Raw genomic sequence first — 15,854 nt, forward strand, 5'->3', positions numbered from 1 at the left:
ATCCATCCATAAATGAGCAACTGAAGATTTTTGTAATGAATTGTTTACTTCATATTTATGTTACAGTGAGAGTCAAAAAGTAAAATGAATGGCACAGTATATAAATTTTATAGTTTGCAGATTTTTGCTGTATTTCAATTATCCAAATCTATAGTATTAGAGTGAAAAGTTGTTAGAAGTCATGATGTTACATTAAAATGACATAGCGCACATAACATTCAGAAATTCTGTAGGTTTCCATGATGTTGGCAGGTATTATACTTAATCGCATCCAAAACTGAGCAACTGTAGACTTATCGTAATGAATGTTTTCACCAATAATTCCACATTTGCAGTTTGCAGAATAGGAATCATACTCAACATACACGTCATTTCATAAGTATTGTTGTCAAAATTTGTGTTTGCCTACCGCATTCTGAAGATTCAACTTTTCATATTATCAGCAAAAAAAGCATCCGAAGACTTTTTGGAACAAGTTTCAAAATTTATGACTCGACAGACCAGGTGGAAAAAGAATAACTACACTTATATCAAAACCAGAAACTGTTTTGAGAATCTGATGTACAAAATGTGCGATTGGTGATCATAGTTGGAAACCTCTTGAATCACGTTACCACAATCAGCATGAAGAAATAGAAGAAAATCATAGGACACATATTAGGCAACCAATTAATAATATGTATCAATCCGCTGCAAACCAATGGAGTCAAAACAAGGATCGGAAAGAGCAGAGCCAAACTCGATAGGAAGCATATGATATGGGAATATTTAAAAATAATGATGACACAAGAAATAAATTAGAAAACATTTATTCGATTGGAGTTTCTCACATTATATACTAACAGTTCCCTGTGTTCTTGTTTTATTAATTATCAACCATAATATTTCAGATCGCAAAAAGAAATCTTGACATTATAGGTTGACGAACATTTTTCCTTACAACTTCCAGACCTATTTTTGATAAACTGATTTGCCTTATTTATATTATTATTCACTAACTGTGCGAACGTTTGTTACATTTGTCCCGCACTTCGTAACGTCAAACCCCGGCCGATTCGTTACGACCCAGCTATCAAAGGGAACTCGCATATATAACCTACATTATTACACATGATATATAATCACGCAACCGACGATATATTTACACTTGACAATATTCCGCGCACTCTGGTTTAATTGAAAGATTATCTCAGTTGATACTTATTTCCAATCGAACGAAATAATGATATCTTGAAAAGTTTCGTTGATATATATGCATTGCGCATTTTTTTATATTTTTTATTTTCACACACGGATCACAGTCTACATTTACGCGGCCGCTTTTATACCGGTTTAGTATACCACAAGTTTTAACAAAATGAATATTAATATGCACTTCGTTAGATTACGCGAAAATTATTTTCATTTTCCGCACGCACTTCATAACATCGTAACCCTAAACGTCAACACGACGTGAAACTTCGGATGGTGACTTTCGAGTGTTTTCTGCTGTCGAGCTCTCGAGCTCCTTAGCTTTCCGTCAAACTTCCTTGCTCTTTTTATTGAATGTCATTGGCCCAAAAATTCTCTCACCCTTCATTGGTTGCAACAAAATTTCTCTCACCAGGGATTGGTGATCAGGGGGGCCAGAGGCCTATGTTTGTAGCGGTTGGAGTACGCGTATACAGATACGTCAAATCCTGAATGTGTTAGTAACTTTTGCATAATCTTAAGCCCGTGCAAAGTTTTTTCTCAGAAATTACGATCATGCTGATTTTGGGCTCATTCGACAGAGAACTTCTTAATTAGCTAAAAGTTCAATTTTCAAAGTCATACATAACTCATGAGCTTCGCAATTAATGAAATTGACATACCAATTTTACCCCCACCACCGCAAATCGTTTTATTCAGAGAAAGTATAGTTTCGGCGAGAGCCTCAGGCCAGCAGACAACAGGGCTGTCAATGTACTTGTCCCAAGACTCTACCGAGTCTCTTGATAGTCTCGGCGAGAGCCTCAGGCCAGCAGACGACAGGGCTGTCAATGTACTTGTCCCAAGACTCTACCGAGTCTCTTGATAATCACTTGAAATTCAAGTCAGAGTTATTAACTCGAAGTTGTAAATCAATTTTGTCAACTTATTTTTTGGCGGATTAAATAATAATTGATACTTTTAATGTTTTCTTGCTTAAATTTTAATCGAAAAATCATTTTTTATTCATTCAGTTTGTATTTATTGAAGAGTTTTCCATTTTTAATAAATCTTTCTAGCTCGACACGAGCTCATAATTGAACTCATCAGTTTGACCAAAAAATGAACCTGCCGGAGCATCTTTTACTCAAATTATTGTAATTCGATCGTTTTGAATATACACTTTACACGAACGAGATATTAATTCCCATAATTTGTAATCTAGGAATTGACATTGAAAGATCAATCGCAACGTCACGCAAACGCAATAAACGTCGGCATAGTTTTTCGTTTGTTGACGAGGAAAAATTGGAAGCGAACGAAAAGAAAGGCGCGACGAGATTGCTTTGGATGTCTAGGATCCTTGTCCGTGCACAGTGTCGCTTCCGGTCATGATGGCTACGGAAATGTGGGACAAAAATTCTGCTTGTGATGAGAAAATTTCAAGAAAGTTTTCCTTCGAAATCGAGGCACGTTTACGCGCACATCCACTAAATTCAAATTGCTCTGCAACAATGACGCTGAAGTTTCCAACGTTGGAGTCCAACGAAAGGAACGAAAAAAACGTTTGCTATTCACCAATTTTTTATTTCACGAATCGTTGGTGCAGCTTGAAAAACTACGAAATGCAAATTTGGCAGGGAATAAAATAGGAGAATTACTGGAATTATTGGAGATTTTTTTTCGATCATTTCGTTGGACTCCAACGTTGGAAACTTCAGCATCATCTGCAACAGTCTTAATAATTCCACTTATAATTGTCATTGTTATTCGCACACGGATCGTAACGCAGTTTAAAATCGGTCAGCATCTTTGCCCGGGCTCTAACGAGCTCGTAATGAGACTAATTATTGTTCGTTGGTATGGAAGCCCGCGAGGCTCGAATCCAATCGGCAAAGCCTTCGAATCCGTTTACGGTAAAATCGTTTGCGTAATATCCGTTGCGATTGGAGATTAATTTATTCTTTTAGCCGGTGAAAAAGTGTTGCGGAACATTGTCAGTTCCGTTTCCCATTTGGTCAATGCGCCGGGTCACGATCGATCGTAAACTAACTCGAGCGAATGATGGAGCGGTGAAATACTCGGTTTTCCATTGACGGAGATTGACGAGCCTGTTAAAACTTGGCAACATTTTAGAAATACTCCAAGTGCGGCGATCGGAATGGGGCATAAAACTGAAAAAATTGCGCCAGCCATTTTTCGTCGCACTAGAAAATATAACGGAGCAAATAAAACCGTTATGCAATTCGCATCAGCACGCAAAACAGCGAAAATAACGAATCGTGAAAATATACGCGAAGAGGAAAGATTGTCGAAATATTTGTATGCTTATTCAACATTGAGAATACACGAGAAACTAACAAACTCGGCTCATATCATCGCAAAGGTCAAAGCCGGCTACGATGCACACACTCCCCGCTGCGGATACGCAAAGTTGATTGCATAACGGGAATGAAATACATTGCACATAGCCCATTTTGCAGGCATGTCTCTTGAGAAACCTGAAAATGAGTGGAACGAATTTCAGTGAGTTTCACTACGATTCAAATAAAAGTACATTCGAATAGAACTTTCATGATTGTGTCACCGATTTTTCATCGACTTTTTTTTCTATTCCAATGTATTGTCAAGCGTCATATTCGAGCAACGATCTTCACTCACGAGCAGAAAACATTTTTTTTGCTAATGAAAATCGTTCGAAAAATTGGACGATAAGCATATTGCAGAGAATTAAGGAACATGCCCGAAGGATCGTATTTTATTGGTTTCTAAATTCAATCGATTTTTACTCACTAATTAAGGAGGGTGGATCGCGACGACACAATGTTGCCATGCTAAAAATTTTAAAAATTTCAAAATGATAAGAATTTCATAAAATTTGGTAAATGTATTCTTTAAAAATATATAAGACAGTATACATTTTTTTAGATTTTTCTACCACATAGTTCTCGAGTAATTGAACGCTAAAAGATCACGTGTATAAGCATAGAATTTACATATATAGAGTTATACATCTCGTGCATGAGAACTTCGATTTAAGGAGTTTCGGTACAGGCGATACAATGGTGCCATGCTAAACCATGCTAAAAACATGAAAAATTTCATAAAGTTCAGAATTTTATAAAATTTGTTGAACATATTCTTTAGTGCCAAATTTGACAATACAAATTTTTTAAGATTTTTCTTCTACACAATTATCGAGTAATTGATCACTACGATGACGTGTATAAGCATAGCGTTTCCATATATAAAGGTATACATTTCGGGCATAAGAAATGTGCTTTAATGCGTAATTACTCGATAACTAGGTTGAAGAAAATTTTGAAAAAATTTGTGTTTTCGCACTTGATGTTGAAGAACGTTACACCAAAATTGATAAATTTCTGAATATTTAGACTTCTGTACCGAAACTCCTTAAAGCTCAATTATTCGATAACCATGTGGTAAAAAAAATTTGAAAAATATTGTATTTGTATACTTGATGCCAAAGAATGTTATCATCCAAATTTTATCAAATTCTGATTATTTTGATTTCGTGATCCACCCTCCTTAAAGATATAAAGACAAAGGGAAATGGATCGAGAATAAAAAGACAGAAGACTATGACAGCAATGAACCAAGCCAAGAAGAAACAAAATGCTGAAATAAGTAAGGTTTTACAATTGCTCATTTTAATAACGCTGAAGTTTGCAACGTTGGAGTCCAACAAAATGATATAAAAAAGCTCTCCAATAATTGCAGTAATTCTACAATTTTGTTATCTCCCTAATTTGCAATTCGTCGTAGTTTATCAATCTACACCAGTGACTCGTGAATAAAAAATTGGTGAATTAAAAATGTTATTTTCGTTAATTTCGTTGGACTCCAACGTTGTAAACTTCAACGTCGTTCATTTTACCAATTTCGTTCAATTTTATTATATACTTTATTGTTACTGTGTATTTTTAATAAACTTCGTAAAAAGCGTTCATTCATTATATGGAAAGATAAACGATTTTTGACGCATAGTCTTCACTCCAATTTATTATCTTACAATGTTGATTGGATCGTTGCAACGATCAGTTGTTCACCATATTCAGTGGAATAACGCTAAAGTTTGCAACATTGGAGTCCAACGAAATGATGAAAAAAAAAACCCTCAAATAATTCTTGAAATTCTTCAATTGCGTTCCCTGTCAAATTTGCAATTCCTAGTTTTTCAACCTGCACTATAATGCTTCGTGAAACTAAAAATTGGTCAATTACAAATTTTTTTCGTTCATTTCGTTGTCAATTAGAAGCCATAGATTTGACTAGATTTACATGAATGGCTGTCGAGATATAAAAAAAAACGAAACTAACAGTTCAATGAGGTTTGCGGAAATCAGATTCGTTCGAGGCTAAACGGTACCGTTTGACATTTCATTGTCGAGATAAATACAACGATAATAAAAGAAGAAAATTGTGAGAGTACTGAAGTTGAAAATCGATTCACGAAGCCTGATAATGTCGTGGGTAAAAGTCAAATAGCAAATTAGTTTACCTCGGGCTCTTCTATTGCGCAAGACGATTATTTTCACCTACGGAACACCTTGAAACTCTTTTTAATGAGCACAAGTACTCCGTTAATTCATCATCTTTTTTATTATCTTTCATTCGAACGGTAAGTACACCGTATGGCCTAATGGCAACGGCGCATTAGTATCGTGTCCGATAAAACAATTGAGCCTTCCGGATCGTCACTGCACCGCGTTCTTTCGTACATCGTACGAAGAATCGTTTCCTTCGGAAAAAAATTTCTGTAAATTCGTGTCTAAAACTTTCGCACTCGTTGGCGCTGGTATTTTTCAATAAAAAAATCGAAATTTTTCATTTTTTTTTCATTGTGGAGTCGGTGCTACGCTCGTGAAGTTCTGCAAAATGAGTGAAATTGTGGTCGCACGAAAATAGACAATTTTTATGTCGCATGCGGTAAAAAATTGAAAATTCCTTTTTCGATTTGGTCGAAAATTAGAAAAACAGAAAAAATGTTGGGAATAAATTCTCCAGCTATTATTGAGCCAGTAAAAAAATCATGATTCTGCATCGACGTTTGAAAAAGGCTGCTTTTTAGCTGCGATTCATCGCAGCACGGATCAACGACCGGAAGAAACTTTCGTCCTCGACCATGAAGTTCTCGATAAACAAGATTTTCTCGATATTTCTCTTCCCCGCAGCTTTGAGCCTCTGGTGGGGCTGCCTTGCGGAGATTGCAAATAGCTACAACTGCAACTATTAACTATCATTGAGAAGTCCGACTCTACGTGTTTTACAGTTAGGTTGAACCGATGAGAAAGCTTTCCATGAAAAAACTAGCGCGTGACGAGCGACCGCGGGTGTCCTCCTCGAGCCGATAATTTTGTCTCGTGATTTTTTATCATTTATATATTTTGGATGAATATAATAAAGTGGGAAGTGAAATTGGCGAGAGGACAAGAACTCTCGTCGGAGAGGTTTCACTCGCTTCGGAGCGATCCTACCTCAATTTTTTTCTTTTTACCTATCAAATTACTCTCTCGAGTATTTTTTTTTTTGAAGCTAGATGCGACGGACGTTATTTGAAATGAAATGGAAACGCGAGAGCGGCGAGTAGCACTAGCAGTAAAAGCAACCGTCGAAATCATCAGCCGACACGCACGTCACGTTTGCGCATACGCGTGCATTAAACATTCTACGAAGTGTACGCGAGCGGTTTCATCGCTTTTTAATTCCTCGACGACGAGCGAGTTTTTTTCGAACGATCCGAAAGCCTCCATTTTTTTCGTTTTCACGCGTCGTTCCAAATAGCGCTCCGGGGGGTCCTCTTTTCGTTTTTTTTTCTCCAACTCTCCATTCGTCTACAAATATAACGAGGAAGAAAGAGTCCTTCTGTATTTGCATCAACATTTTTCTTCTCGAGCTCCACGAGCACTGTGCTCGCATGCACACGGGCTAAAAGTTGTTTGGCTTCCTACTTTTCACGTGTACTTCCTCAATCCGAGTATCGCTACTCGACCTCTTTTTCTCTTACAAGCGTGTTTGCCAACAGGCGTTCACACCAGTTTTAATGGGCTCGCTCCGCCTTTTTAGGCTTTTATATTAATTCAAATTACGCGATAATTATGTTCCATTGCAATTTAGGAGAAGCTCCGGTCACAGGTTTTTACTTAACTTTGTGCCGCTGAGACCTTCGACTGGAATGTCGCCAAATTCAGATAAATGAGAGCACAAAAATACGTAAATACAAAAGTCCCAAATTTTCGAGCATCTTACGAGTTTTGGAGTTTTTTCCATCGCGGACTGAGGAACCCGCGGACCGGACGCTCTCAAATATTGCTGGGAGATCCCATTTTTCTCACAAGTGAATCTCATGAGAATTTACAAAAGCTTTGATGCGTGGTGTATCAGAAAATTGGCTATTTTTTGAAGATACCAATTAGCCGGAAAATCTCAATTCGAATTATTCGATTTCGATTTGGTTCGAAGGTCAATTACGCACTTGATTGTCAACGAAAACGCTGTTTTTAAAATCCGTTCACGATCGAATATCGCTCTGTAAAGTTAGCACTTGCTCCAAAAACGGCAGAATAACAACCGTCCTCTTTACGGCTCTACTCAAAAACAACGCTGCTCCTAACAGCTCTACTCTCAAATTCGAAAATCAATATGTCTCCTCTTTTGTCATTAATCTTCTGTGTTATCTGCCTAGAAATGTTAAAGAGTAGAGACGTGATTGATACATAAAATAAAAATCTTCGGAGTGAAAATGTTATAGAGTAAATTTGTAAGAGTCGAGTTGTGTTGCAGCATGTCAATAATTCTACTCTCAGTAATGTATTTAATAACAGTTCTCCTCTAAATACATGCTCAAAGAGCGGAGTTGTTATCGTGTAGAGTTGCGATGATGTACCTGCTAGTTAACAACTTTATCGATAACCATTCTCGATAATAACTCCGCTCCTTAACAAATGCGGATCTGAGTAGAGAACGTCCAACCTCTTTACCTCCGGTGTGATATTTAATCCCCAATATCTCTACTCATGATGATTTCAGAACGTATCTCATCATGAGTAGAGATATTAAAGATCAACGACGCTGAAGTTTACAACGTTGGAGTTCAACGAAATGAAGGAAAAAAACATTTGACATTGACCGATTTTTTAATTTAACAAAGTATCGATGCTAGTTGAAAAACTACGAATTGCCAATTCGACAGGGAACGAAATTGGAGAATTACTGGAATTATTGGAGGATTTTTTAAAATCATTTCGTTGGACTCCAACGTTGCGAACTTCAGTGTCATAAAGATCATGGATTATACATGAGCAGACGTAGAGATGTTATGAATTTCGGAGTAAAGTTTTTAAGAGCAGAGTTCTTTTTGAATAGAGCTATAAAGAGGACGGTTGTTATTCTGCCCCAAAAACAATGAAATTGTTTCAAAATTTTTCTCTCTATAGGCTCGAGGCATGATTCCGAAAGTATTGACGTTTAAGGTAGTTCATGCAAGATTTGAAAGTTCTGAAATTCGAGAACCCAAAAATCCAATCATTTTTTACTCCACAGTTTTACTATACGATTTCAAAAGCATTGAATTTCAATATTCTCTACCACACGTCGAGAATCTTCTGTTTGAAAATCGATATTAAGCGCTCGAACGAATAGAATTACGATACCGTTATAATCAAAACTCTTGTACAAATCTCCCTACTAATACAGTAGCAACGATAGAGCACAAAATTGATTTTTTCGTGGCATTAAAAATAAAAAATTTGAGAGAATCACAATGCTGTACCGAACTTGCAGCATCTCTCGTAGTCGAATCTCAAAAATGCCCAGTGGAGATTGCTTTTTGTAAAAATATTTTCAACTCGATCCATAAGAATGATTTGTAATTTCAACTCTTATACGTTCATTATTCACGAATAATAGGAAGAAGTAATTCAAGCATACACTGAGAGAAAAAAATGATTGAATGTGAGAACATGTATTTACTTATTAAATCAAAGTATTGTTTCGATTATTTATTTGTTGAACCAAGAAAATCATCACTGTTGATTTGAAAACATATTTTCATGGACCTATTGCTTCATTATATTAAACTCTTATTTAATAGTATCAATTAGATGCATGATAGATTTGATTAAATTTTTTTTGCTTGGATTAATTACATTTATCGCATCAAAAACATTAGATTATTTGAATCTACAAAACGACTTCAATACGAAATTGCTTTTTTCGAAAAAAATATTTTCTTGCAATGAATTCATCATTATTTTGTTTCTGAAAATATTTTTATTAAAATAATTAATCTAATTGTTACTATTAAATAAGAATTCAATATAATGAAGTGATAGATCCGTGAAAATATGTTTTCAAATTAACAGTGATTGTCATGGTTCAACAAATAAATAATCGAAATAATACTTTTCGCAACTTATATAATTTCTTTTTCAGTTTACATCTAAAAATCTCGTGGTAGTCTAGTGGATAGCGTGCGTACTTAGAAAGATGTAGGTAGGTAGGTAGGTAGGTAGATCGGTATCAAATCCCCATGCAGGTAGGAATTTTTCTTCGATTAAAATGGTTTCAAAGATGTACCATAAACTGTGATAACCATCACGGGCAGTGAAAAATAATTTTGCAATTGATAACATAATATAGTTAAAATACATGAACAATACAATATAGTAAAAATCATGGTTCGTAAAAAGAATAAGTGCTTTCTTCAAAAACATGCATGTTTTGAGTCATAAAATGTGTTATTGATTCAAATTACATATAATTGATAAAAAAATTGTTAGATTGAAGCAACTACTGTTATTGAAACAAAAATTTATGAAATTGACTGAAATAAATTAACCGAGTAAATATATGAGGGAACCAATCTAATATGTTTTGGCGAATAATTAAATAAATTATTTTTTCGCTTAAAAACTACATTTTATTGGCTCTAGTAATTTTTTCTCTCAGTGTATGACGTCGCAAGAACAACATTTTTCAAGGGTATGTGGAATTTCGTATGGAGAGTATTCACATAACCCACTTAGATTCTTTCCCGCTCGTATTACTATCGCTTCGAAGGGGAAAGCTCGAAGACTGGTTCATCAGATATTCCAGATGTTTATGAAACCTCATTAGTTCTAGGTATTCTGAGTAGTTTAACAACAACAACAACAACAACAACAACAAAAATTGAAGCAAAAAAAGAATCTCGCGTGTGAGCTGGTATCCCGAACGACTACGATCAATGATCTCGAGAGAGAGAAGAAGATGCCAGGCTCGGTCGACTTTCACGAATGGATTCATCGAGCTTCCTCCTCGTGCATACCGCACGTTGAAACGTTATAAATTATACCGAGACAACGCGCGCGTTTATATCATTTTCCAGGTTGCCAAAGAAAAATTTGTCCCCGCATGTGCTTGTTTCGGATTCCATTTTTGCCGGGTCTGCACCGTGCGCGATTGCGATAGTCAGAGACTAAAATCTTAATCGTAGCCTCGATCTCGTACATCGAGAGCAACGACCTCAGCAACACCACGTATTTTTATGATTATTCAAGCCACGATGAAAAAAAGTACAGTTTGGACCTGTGCCATTAATAATCGGGGATAAATTTATAAATTTTCGCTCATCTGTTCAATGTCAATGAGAAATGTCGAGAATGCAGTGATGTTGAAAGTCCTGAGACTGGGAAACTCAAATTCCTTCTCAAAGCTCATGCGAAAGAAGGAGCTCCGAATTTTTAAAATCATTTCATTATTCCGACCTTCTTCATTTTTCCCTGATTGAAAAATCTTCGATTAGATCGGTTCATGAATGCTCTTAAGACTTGCAGAATATTAATGGGATCGATGGACTGGAAAAAAATCGGTCACCCATCTACAAATTCATTTCGTTGGACCGTCCAGCAACGATAGTGCGATGACGAGCTACAATTCATCACATTATTATGGGAAAGAAATTGAATCTTCCTATAAAAAAATTAATATTCATTGTTCACAGTAGGAACTTTTACCGGAGCATTTGATAAATTTTGACGTCACGGTGAATTGAGCGCGCTGTACTCTCAAAATTTCCATACGAATCGTGTTGCATCGTAAAACTCACTAAACTTTTTTTAAATTTTAGTATAAGTACCGTAAGTTTCATTATCTGCAATATTTGCTACTATATAAAATTGAAAGTTCTGCAAAATATTGAAAATCTTAAGTGCGTTACTGGAATAAATATTTATCGTTAACTTGTCCCCGCAGTCAAATATACCTGGTAAATTAAACCGTTTAATATTCTCCGTGTTCAATTGAACCATGAAATTTTGTCGTATAAATGAATCGACTAAATCACCGGAGCCAAGTGATTTCGTTCGAACACAAATAATTTTGTCATATAAAAAAGCATTTTGTTGTATCAATCTAAATATTTTGGTGGACCGTGACGAAAGATCTTTGTCAAAAAAATGTATTTCTCCCCGTGAAATAGTCGCGACGTTGATCCGCGTACCGTTTCTGTAACATCGTGTCAGCGAGTCTCGAGAAGTCGCGAATGCTTTCGTGCAATGATTTTTTTTACGACACACTCGAATTTATTAACGCCTTCTCGTTGCTCTTCTCCAAGAAAACTTGGAAGTTTGATGGATTGAGAATGCTGTTGTCTCGAATCTTAATAGAGGCAAAAAGAAAATGCTTTGTCTCCGGAGAGCTCTGCAGTTTCACGGTGAGTTTGGATCGATGCTTCGTACAGGTGAAAGAGAATATAACGGGCCGAGAGAACGGTACATGCTTCCCATCCAGTTGCCCGCACACTCGTCTTCCTTCTCTTTCGGCTCATATGCCGTGAAATATTTTTGATGATGCCTCTCGACGTTGAGAATTTGAAGGATTCTAATGGCTTTTGTGGGTCATGAGCCCGCGGTTCGATCGCCTCGACGGCAGCGACGTTAGAAAGCATGTCAGCAGAAACATAAGCATCCGCAAAGCGTCTCTAAATGACACTTACTTTTGGCGACGACTCCGTTAGAATTTCGACTCAAATGAGAGTTCTTCTCTTGCTGTATAGAGGCTTTAATGACATCGAGAAAGAAGTTCCCGTTGTCCAATTATTGTTGGATGAGTCGGATTGAATTTGACAGCTCCCCTACAAACGGACTGGCGTTTCCCTATTATCCGGTCCTTAATTAAGCGTTGCCATGGAATTATCCTTGGGAAGTCGGAAGAATGACTCGATTATTTAATCATGAGAAATCGTAGCGAGTGACCAAATGACGAGTTTCAAGGGAAAACGACGAAAAAGATTCTGTCGATTCGGAACAGACGACGCCGAAGTTTGCGACGTTGGAGTTCAGAGAAATGAACGAAAAAAAACATCTTTAATGAACTAAAATTTCGTGGATTTTTAGAAAAAGTGAAAACTTTTCATTTTTTCATTGCCAAAACGATTTTTAGTCGATGTACCAAAAATTGTAATCAACGGCACACTTCTGAGGCTTTTCTCCTCGCATTTCATCAGTCAAAAGTATTATTTGGGGAAAAAAATCGTTAGAAATTTGTGGGAATTGCAGTGGCATCGACACAACGACCGTACGACGCCGAAGTTTGCAACGTTAGAGTCCAACGAAATGAACGAAAAAAACGTTTGTAATTCACCAATTTTTTATTTCACGAATCGTTGGTGCAGCTTGAAAAACTACGAATCCCAAATTTGGCAGGGAACAAAATAGGAGAATTACTGGAATTATTGGAGAGTTTTTTTCGATTATTTCGTTGGACTCCAACGTTGGAAACTTCAGCGTCATTGATTTCACGAAGTATCGGTGCAGGTTGAAAAGCTACGAATTGCAAATTCGCCAGGGAACGAAATTGGAGAATTTCCGGAATTATTGGAGGGTGTTTTTACATCATTTCGTTGGACTCGAACGTTGCAAACTTCAGCGTCATTCCGAACAGTATTTTGGACTCATCCGAATATACTTGATGATTTTCATATCCAGACCAGAAACTTCACAACGCAAATCGTTTATTTTATGCTTTCAGACCGCCTTTTTGACAGTAGCACTGCTGCCATTCAGACTGGCAGCTGTCACAACTCTCGTTATAATGGCATGGCTGCTGGCGTGTATCGGACTCCATGGACTCTCGGAGGAAGATCTTCGTCGTGCCCCTCTCACGGGCTGGAGGCGGTAAGTTTGAATGGAATATACGAAAAAGCATGCTGCGCACGCTACGAGTATTCTGCAATCGCATCAATGCTATCACTTTCTCTCTTCCTTCCTCTCATTTTTCCTCACTTTTTTCTTGTTCGAAGATCCTTTGGTTTCAGACCGTTACAATGGTGGATGGAGATTAATTTTTTCCTTTCGAAATCGTAAATATTCCATTAGCGCTATAACCGAGGCTGTTAGTTCGAACCAATTCATTTTTTCCACAAATTTCATTACTCTCGTATTCATGAGTAGCGTTATTATCGTTTATTCAGCTATTAAAAGCGGTTTCGAGACGACGCTGAAGTTTGCAAGGTTGGAGTCCAACGAAATGAGTGAAAAAAAATTCTGTAGTTCACCAATTATTTATTTAACGAAGTATCAGTAATTACTGGAGTTATTGGACGGTTTTTTTACATCATTTCGTCGGACTCGAACGTTGCAAACTTTAGTCTCATTTGGAGATGCGTGTAATGAGCACGCTGTTGAAATTCATTGTGTCTAAAAAAAAAAGTATTCAGTGCGGACCATTGGAGAAAAATTTTCACATTTTTTTGGTTTTTCTTCAGTCCCTCGTTACACGTGTCACGATGTTTTCAAACGCACACGCATAACGTTAACTGGGTTAATTGAGCCTGAGCGTATTTCCAATTGACGAATCGTAGTGCTGAAAACTCTGTCACTTTGGAGCTCCTTCGTACTCAAATTGCTTCTCGAATATCGCTTTTGCTGTGGACACGAAAAAAAGGGTCGGCACGCATCTGACCCCGAGCAACCATCCACCACTAATGGCTTTCCATGCTTTTCTGCAATGTCAAGAGAAAGAGCTCGTCCAAGAAAGACACCGATAAGAAAAAGAGAAAGTGAATTGCCTTTTCGCACAGACGCGTCACAACGCGACGAGTCTCTCGGCTGTCGATGATTCCTCGTAGAATATTTTGAAAAAAATGGCAAAGTTAAGCTTCGATCAAAAATATTCTCACACCATTTGACTGAGCTAAAAAGAATTCTTACTCCTCGGTAGAACTGGAATTTAACTGCGCGCCACAAATTTCTTTTATCGCCCACAAATTAAATCGTTTTCTCGATCATCTTATACGCCGATCAGGCATCACGCAGAATATCGGAGGAGCGACAGAGACGGATGCGAAGAGAAAGTAACGCGTCGGAACGTTTCCAAGCTCTATGATTGCTCGCCACTTATTTTCCTTCCTTATTTGTATTTTTTATTGTTTGGGTGCTCCTTTAGAAATTTTTATTCTGCTCTCCATCGATTGCCATTGCTAATGACGCTCGAACCTTTTTATTCGAAGCTTTGTAACTTAGATTGGACTCGAAACTTATGGTCGACCATTCGATCAGTCATTTGGGCAGTTTGTTCACTGGAAAAGCAAAGAATGAGCACTTCAGTCCGCTGACGACCAACAGATTCAATGCTGAAGTCAAATCTTTCAATTCGTTTCCTCAAAACACGATGGACGAGCTTCAAAATTACGCTCAGCACTCCAAAAGTACAATTATATCAACAATCACCCCAAAGTCGGAGAATTTTTATGGTAAATCTACGTCGTTCGTATCAGAACATTCATTCTCGGCATTGTGCAATGCAAAAAAAGCGGCGCCATTCTTTTTCGGAGATAACGTTAGTTGTGCTAATTTGTGCGGTCGACCTTGCGAGTTTTATTTTGCAAAGAATAATTGCAATAAGTGCACGTACACGGGGCGTCATTCTCATTAGTAATCTGCAGACAAGCGTTTTGAACACTCGTGTATCATTGTAAGCCGTTGGTGAAACGGGTGTTGCACGTCGATCGCACTAGCTTGGGATCGTGCCGGTCGTCAGCGATTGTGAAAGTTTGAAGTAGCAGATGAAAAGATACTTTTGGCAGCCCTTCGAATGATTTAGGAGAAATTATTCCCACGCGGTCATTGTGCAAATAAACTGGAATCGATTACTCTTGATTGTTGTTGACTATGAGAAATCGCAATGTCTCGAAAATAGCCTGAAAAATGTAAAAAATTCAAAAGTTATTTGACAGTAAATTCCTCGAATGAATTGTAATGTTTCAAAAAATATCACAGTGCCGAATGCTGCACGAAATAGTTGGAACGAAGATGCAAAAATACTCTGTACACGTACTTTTATACGAGCAAACGAAATACTGTCATGGAATTGACCCATTTTCGAACAGAGAGCCAGTCGCTCAGTGAAACGTCCTAGAGTAATAATTGACGAAGGCTACGAGCGAGTAGAGCCTTACACTTTTCGTGGTCGTGAACTTTGAGGACCTTGAACATTTACACCCGAGTGCCGATTTCGTTTATTCTTCTATTTTTATGAATAATTTAGAAAATAGCGTAGCTCGTCAGTTTCATTGATCGTTGAGAGGTGCAACAACGATGCGGAAAATCACGAATTATTTCGATTCCATTTTTGCTGAGGCGTCAATTTTTATTGTATAACTTTATTTATTTACTTTGCTGCGT

General features: G+C 37.2%; 1 protein-coding gene and 1 long non-coding RNA gene across 3 annotated transcripts in view; one reads left to right on the forward strand and one right to left on the reverse strand.

Annotated features, from left to right (window-relative positions):
* The window catches only part of LPCAT (lysophosphatidylcholine acyltransferase), a 31,139-nt gene that overhangs the window by 8,409 nt on the left and 6,876 nt on the right, over positions 1–15,854 (forward strand). For both annotated transcript variants that reach the window (XM_043431423.1, XM_043431414.1), the window contains exon 2: positions 13,201–13,346. In XM_043431423.1, the coding sequence (XP_043287358.1) occupies positions 13,201–13,346 (146 nt within the window). The remainder of the gene's footprint in view (positions 1–13,200; positions 13,347–15,854) is intronic.
* LOC122417749 (uncharacterized) lies at positions 15,028–15,610 on the reverse strand. The gene is made up of 2 exons (XR_006262346.1): positions 15,508–15,610; positions 15,028–15,370 (listed from the first exon to the last, which is right to left on the reverse strand). It is a non-coding gene; the product is annotated as an uncharacterized lncRNA (long non-coding RNA).

Source organism: Venturia canescens, chromosome 1 (assembly GCF_019457755.1).
Source record: "Venturia canescens isolate UGA chromosome 1, ASM1945775v1, whole genome shotgun sequence".
Taxonomy (NCBI): Eukaryota; Metazoa; Arthropoda; class Insecta; order Hymenoptera; family Ichneumonidae; genus Venturia; species Venturia canescens.